The 6,973-nt window shown below is 37.3% G+C and overlaps 2 protein-coding genes across 2 annotated transcripts in view; both read left to right on the top strand.

The window, feature by feature from the left end:
* Positions 1-4,763, top strand: part of LOC138031858 (uncharacterized) — a 5,188-nt gene extending 425 nt beyond the window's left edge. Inside the window, exons 1-5 of the mRNA XM_068879478.1 lie at positions 1-2,414; positions 2,651-2,957; positions 3,605-3,675; positions 3,817-3,944; positions 4,640-4,763. The exon at positions 1-2,414 is cut by the window's left edge and continues 425 nt beyond it. Of these exons, the coding sequence (XP_068735579.1) occupies positions 2,717-2,957; positions 3,605-3,675; positions 3,817-3,944; positions 4,640-4,763 (564 nt within the window). The 5' untranslated portion in view covers positions 1-2,414; positions 2,651-2,716. The remainder of the gene's footprint in view (positions 2,415-2,650; positions 2,958-3,604; positions 3,676-3,816; positions 3,945-4,639) is intronic.
* Positions 4,762-6,468, top strand: LOC138033406 (uncharacterized). Its single transcript, XM_068881136.1, has one exon. The coding sequence runs from the start codon at positions 4,790-4,792 to the stop codon at positions 5,723-5,725; it is 936 nt and encodes a 311-aa protein (XP_068737237.1). The 5' UTR covers positions 4,762-4,789; the 3' UTR covers positions 5,726-6,468.
* Positions 6,469-6,973: the final 505 nt, after the last annotated feature.

The following is a 6,973-nucleotide window of genomic DNA, read 5'->3' as shown; positions in this document are numbered from 1 at the left end:
GCGAACCACCAAACGCGTTTCAAACTAGTCTTCGACGCGTTTGCGTTTGTTTTCAACGCAAACGCAAACGCGTTGACCAAAGTCATTAACTTTCCGAAGTATTTGCATCACAAAAGGTTTAATGATGCGTTCGAAAAGTAATGTCACAAAATAAAACACAATCTCGTTGTCTGGCTATACAAAGTTCGGGTTGCGGCCTCATATTAAAAACAAAAGTTTATGTTTTCGGATTTTTTCACACACAGCCGTGTCAGGTAAACTGAAATTTCAAAATAAAATTCGAAGCGACCAAAAACGATTCAATGACAAGCGTAATGAAAATCCATAATATAACGTGCTGGCAAGCAGTTGCAAACCCGAGAAAGCCAGACGAAATTATGTGAATAGCTTTTTAACTGCCTTGCAGCTTTTAATAACATGAACCAAAAGCACCGGGCACAATGAATTTGTCGACATTTTGAGTGGTAGTTTGCTTCAAAAATAAAATCATTTTAGATATACAGGAACGAATTACACATTGCGCTGTTTCAACACGGAGATGAGAGAATTCGATGGTACAAGCTGAAAGACCTTTTAGTTTCGCCGCTAAAAAAACAAAATTGTTCATAATGTTCCCTGATTATTGATCGATAATAATTTCATAGTTCTATTTCTTCGTTGCAAAGGTTGTTTACGCAAATGTTCGCGGGGCGGAGGAGAAGAATAAATAATTCATTCGTTGTCACGCAACCTTGTCACCCCAAGCGCAGACGGCACGTATTACTATTTTGTTCACTTTTGTGATAAAAGCATAAAACTTTGTAATAATCTCTGGAAGGCAAAATTTTACAACGCAGGAATTCAAGACCAAAGGTCACCACTTCACAAAAGGTCAACAAAAAATAACAAACGGAGATTTCAAAATAGATACGGCGGCGATATAAAGATGTGCAAATGTTCGACTGATTATACTCTCTGTAGTCAGTACCGCTCTGATCGAGTGCAAGACAACTTGAAAGGAAACAACGCGGCGAACTAGCCATCGAATCTCACTGAAAAACACATACAAACAATTTTGGTTTGGACTGAATATCGATCGCTGATCGATTGTTATTTCAGAGTTTTATAATGTCCGAGAATCAGTTGCGTGATAGTTCCGCGACGATTTAAACTGATCATGCATATTCAGCTGCATGTTATATCAAGATCGTGATCCAATTTCGCTTAATATAATGTTTTCTCATTGAAACATTCTATTAAAAAAAAAAACCAATGCTCTAAGATTATTTTATTGTGTTTAGTTTTTGGTGCGGTAAAAGCGTGTTATCTGATACAAGAAATTCGGAGAAACAAATCAATAACGCGGATTTCTTCTAGTCCGTTAAACAAGCGCATCTTTTCTCGTTCCTGAAGATTTCTTTTCCAACTTTGCATTGATTGATAGTCAGTTGAAGAGCATTTTGATACCGTACGAGCCGATTGTAACACTTCATCCGATCCGGCAGATGTAAAACCTTTCCCTCTCGACGTAAACATTTACATCTTCTTTCGTCGCCTTGAGGATTAAAGAGGTAATATCCAGTGCACTTTTCCCCAATACGTTTATCTTAGATTTCGGAAGCGAAAAATTGTCTTTACATAAAAAGCAAAACTCTTCGGAATTTGACAATTTCTTTGGAGTTACATCCATAACTTTTCCATCGCTAACGTCTTTCCACGCTCGCGGGAATCTGATCCATTCTTAAACGTCACATAATTGGTCAACCAGAAGACAAAAGGAATGACGTCATGGAAATCGTTAGTGGAGTCGTTTTCGCAGACGTTACTTTTCGGGCGGAGAGAAGCGACAACCGGAAATACGTTTGCGAACGCAGGCTACAGGTGAGTTTGAGCTTACTATTTTCTGCTATTTTCTCTCCGTTTTGTTCCCTCAGGGAGATCAAAGACAATTCTATTTACTATTTTATATTTCTTTTGTTTAATTACATGAAAAGGTCATGTATTAAAGCTTTTTAGACCGATAGTGTTGGTTGATCAGGTGGAGATGTAAATTGGCGGGCCTGCAATACCTTAGGGAGGGAATTACAGACGATTTAAGGAATACGGTAAAATACGGTACTTCAATACCTTTTAAAGGTGTTTGTTTATAATTCCGAACCTTTTTTTTCCAGGATGTTTTGTTCTGCATGTGGTGCAAAAAATGTTACCGGTTTAACAAATGCTTTATTCTGTGGCTCATGTGGTGCTCGATACAGTACTGCTGGACCGAGCATGGCTTCTAATAGTTTGTCATTTGAAGAATTTATGACACAAAGAGCAAGTGGAGGAGACCAAACCTTTTTTAGCTGTGCTGTGAAAAAGGCAGATAAAGTGAAACAAGTGGAGAGGAAACTGGATGGAGAAAAAAGAAAAAAATCCGTGATGAACAAGTTCAGGTACATGCTCATTGAGTATTTATGGCTGTCATTTCAAAGATGTTATTTATTTAGGGAAGTCCTGCAGGCAATTTTGAATACTGTTCAAAATAATTTCAATTTTTCTGCAAAAGGTAATGAATGTGTGTAGGTATAAAACCTTGTTTGTTGCTTTTTTGGGGGCCGTGGGGCTGTTTTCTCAACTCCATGAAAAGTCGTGCCATGAATTCAATAATTATTATGATTTCATTTCGCAGATAAAAGTTGGATTGGCTTATAACAGTAATGGTGAGCTTAAGCAGAAAAGGGGTTCTTCGTTGCCCATGGATGCCAAGTGTAATATTTCAGATATTACCCTGAAACGAGTTGCCTTCGATAAACATCTGGCATTCAACAAACAACTTCCAAGGGATCATGAATTTGTGTTATTATACCCAGACTTTCAGCGAGTGAAGTATATACCTGGAACAAGCCAGCCCTTTACTCTCCGATGTTACAAAGAATGTCTAGGAAAACCCTACCAGAGAATAACTCTGTATTTTTGTGATGAAGAAGATTTTACTGGTACATGTACATGTTTGCTAGCTGAAAGAATAATTCTTTCTATAGTTATTATAGTGTGTTGTGGAAAAACTATAATCTGTCAGAAAGTAAAAGAATATAACTAATAACTAAAAAGAACACGAAAGTAGAAGTTGAAAAATATTCCATGTGCATGTAGTATGTAACGGGTGTGTGTGTTATAGTTCAAATTTATCATTGGGCTAAATTTTATTTTCCATTGTACTTGGCAGTGGTACTGTATGATAATGAATTGAAACAATGGGAAATACAATTTAAACGAAGGATACAGTTGAACTACAACATGTATGTTTCTCAAGATTCACTAGCTGGCCACAGGAAGTCTTGATAGAATTCTGCAAAAACACACCTGTCAAAGATCATGACACCCCCTTTTAACCCTGGTTCTGGGAGAAACTTTTGCGTCAACCAGGTCAGTTCTGGTTTCAATCCAAAATGAACTATTATAATTAATGCAGTCCTCTTCAAAAAGGACAATGCAAATTCTGATTGCATTTTTTATTTTGCATTCCATATCATTGTCAAAAGAGTAGCTGTTTCTGAAAGAAATGAAAGCAGTAAACATTGTTTTCACCAAAATGCAGGATAATTTCAACGTTATACGGAACAGATGTTATTCCTTTTTTAAGCTGTCAACAGTAGGTCATCAGACAGTGAAGACAATAGTCCCAAAGAAGATAACAAAGGCTCTTTAGACAAGGTATGAGTTTATTAAGACAGTGAAATTTCAACATATTCCATTAAAACCTTGTTTTTTTTTTTGGGGGGGGGGGGGGGGGAACCATGTACAGAATAACTAAAGCTGAGGTTGTCTCATTCGGATTTCTTTTCCTTTGAGAAGACTCTAGATTCCTTAAATGAAGTCACTTTCAATCCAAAGTGGTTAGATAATTGGACAGATCCAGATGAAGATAGGCTTCTTGAGCCAGTGTTTTTCACTGAGCAAACATCATCTTGTGGAAATGAGAGGTAAATACAACGGAGTATAATGGTGTTTTTAATCCCTAGGTACATAATATTGTAAACAATTTTTGGTGGGCTCACTAGGGCCCAGTTGTTTGAAAGCCGATTAAGACTAATCCACAATTAATAGTTAACCAACATTTTCATTTCGCTTATTAAAGATGATGTTGAAGTATCATTTAAAGCTAATGGTCTAGGGCAATAATAAGGGACAAAAATCTTTTTGACTAATCCTTTTGGATTAGAGAATAAACGTGACTCAACGTTCACATTAACCCAGGGTAAGCTTAATTGATTGGGCTTTGAACAACTTGGCCCAGGAGAAAAAATGCCAGATTGGGAAATATGATTCACAAATTACACTGAACTCCTATCTATCTCTAACTTTTCATGCCAAATAATAATTATTTTGAGTTGTGTCGGACTAACTGGATGTGTGACTGTAGTGCGTTAGCCTACACACAGTTCTTTCTAGCTTGGATTTTCAAACAGACTTCAGCTGTACTTTATTAATCAATGTGCTCAGAGTTGTTAGTGAAATAATCTTCCATTAATGACATTTACTGGTGGCTTTCCCTTTTACTAAATATGGCTGAAAGTGTTTATTTCCAATTCTGCTTTGGAGCTCTGTTTTTTCTTTCTCTCTGCATTATTTCTAATTTTACTGTTGAGTGTAGCTGATATTCATTTCTTATCTACAGCAGTCCAGCCCAAAATCAAGTGGACATAAACATGGTTGTTCAGGAAGCTCCAGATGTACTGAAGGATGTCCGTAAACGTGCACGTGTTATAAAAGTGCATAGGCTGAATGTGAAAAGGATTTGATAGATATATTTAAAGACGAATCCGTTATGGCAGATGACCTTGAAGTTGTGGTCATTGACTTTCGAGGCAGACAAGAAATTAGCAAAGGTGTTGGAGTGCTGAGAGATATACTAAGTCTGTTTTGGAAAGAAGTATATGATTCTCTTTTCATTGGAGAAAATGAACCAGTGCCCTTTGTAAGACATGACTATCAAAGGGAAGAATGGGCAGCTATTGGCAGAATATTGGTGAAAGGTTATCAAGGCTGCGGGTACTTGCCACTGTTAATGTCTCAAGCATTCTCTGCCTATCTCTTGTTTGGGGAATCTGCTGTCACTGGCCCAATGTTGATTCAATCATTTCAAAATTATGTTCCGGCTGATGAGAAGACTCTCATCATCAAATCTATTGCCGGTGAAATTGATTATGAGGGTGATGATGGTACTGACCTTTTGGAAATGTTGAGCAACTATGATTGTCGTCGTAAGGTCAATTCAGAGAATATTGTCGCTGTTATTGAAGAAATTGCTCATAAAGAGTTAATTCAAAAACCGCAATATATTGCAGACTGTGGGAAGTGCATAATAAGCCCTCTCATGCCAATCTTTGTTAGCGTGACGAGTTTGACTGAGAAATATGAATCTTTGCTTCCATCCATAAGCAAAATTTTGAGTTGTCTTGAGGCAAATCCAGTCAATGATCCAGAAATGGAAAGTCTCAAGTTTCTAAAAAAGTTCATTAAAGGTCTAGACACTTCTCAAAAGTTATCAAACTTTGTAAGGTTCGTTAGTGGGTCTGAGCTAATGCTGTTTGCTGCAATTCAAATAGAGTTTACAGATTTATCAGGGTTGGGCCGCGGGCCAATTGCACATACATGCAATACTGTTCTACAGTTACCATCAACTTATCAATCCTTTCCAGAATTGAGAGAGGATTTTAGCAGCATCCTCTCGTCGGATAATTGGGAGATGGACATAGTATAACGAGCAGCGTGAAGTGATGAGTGAACCAAGTTTACTTTCTGACAAATGTTTCGTTGAGTTCCAGATTTACTATGGCCCTTTTGACTGTCACAAGTCATTGATTAGACAGCTACTGCAGGCCAATGGTGGTACCAAATATTTCTTTAGTCATGGCTTGGATTATAGTGAAAACGTGACAAATTGTCGTATCTTGCCTTTGAGCAGATACTGATCTTTATGATGAACATTTCGTTTGGTTAGAAGTGGAATAATAAACTCTAGTAGTTCTTTTTCTATTTTTATTGGCATATATGTTTTAAATATCACTACGCCCCGTAGACAAAAAACGGAACGGTAGTATATCTTTTCACAGTTTGGGCGATCTTTCGAACATGAAAATGTCATTTCCTCAGTCAGGGGAATCCGAAACTGAACAGTCACCAAAACCAACACAACCAAGCATCAATTTTCTTGACGGACACGAGTCAGAACAAGTGAGCATATCAAACGTCTTTATGTTTGTTAGCCTTTCATCCTCCTTTATTCCACTTTTATCCCTGAAACTGTATGTGTATCTGTTGCGTTTACTGGCTGATTAATTTGTAGTAAATTTTCAGTCTCTTTTAGTATCTGGTTGCTGAACTGTTTGTTTGATATGCAGTCGTAAGGTGGATAAATACTATGAGCGACATCTTGTGTTAATAAATTGTTTTAACTGATGTTTAAGTCTCTGGTTGCCTTCCTTTGTCCTTCTGTCTCTTTAAATAATCCCCGTCCTTTCTCTACTTTTACTACAAAGTGAACAGTCCACCAACGAAATAGTTAATTTTTAATTAAGTGGACGTAAAAAACCAGAACCGAAGTACTTACTTGACTAATCTCAACAGACGAAGAAATTCAAATAAAACAATCAGATTTCGTTGCAGTTATATGTAGCTGGCGCCCAGCGCGGGAAACGCGTGCGTGCAAACCGGAACAGTTCCTTTTTGTTTTTGCTTCTGATTGGTTGAGAAAGTGGCGCTAGATTTTAGTCAATGATCATGCAAAACCTACGCAATCACGCTTACTTTCGGTACGCAACTGTTTACCGTTTGTTATGTGTTAATTAACTTACACCTATTTTCAGAAAGCGATGATGCAACGAAAAGAAGTTATTAGAAAGGAATAACTTATCAAACACTAAAACTAAACTGTAATTGGATGTTGGGTGATTGTACAAGATGATTTACTAAAATCTTTCCCAGTCATTTCTGCAGTGGAATCTGGTTT

Source organism: Montipora capricornis, chromosome 14 (genome assembly GCF_036669925.1).
Source record: "Montipora capricornis isolate CH-2021 chromosome 14, ASM3666992v2, whole genome shotgun sequence".
Taxonomy (NCBI): Eukaryota; Metazoa; Cnidaria; class Anthozoa; order Scleractinia; family Acroporidae; genus Montipora; species Montipora capricornis.
Note: the sequence above shows the minus strand (reverse complement) of the source record. Positions and strands in the feature narration are given on the sequence as shown.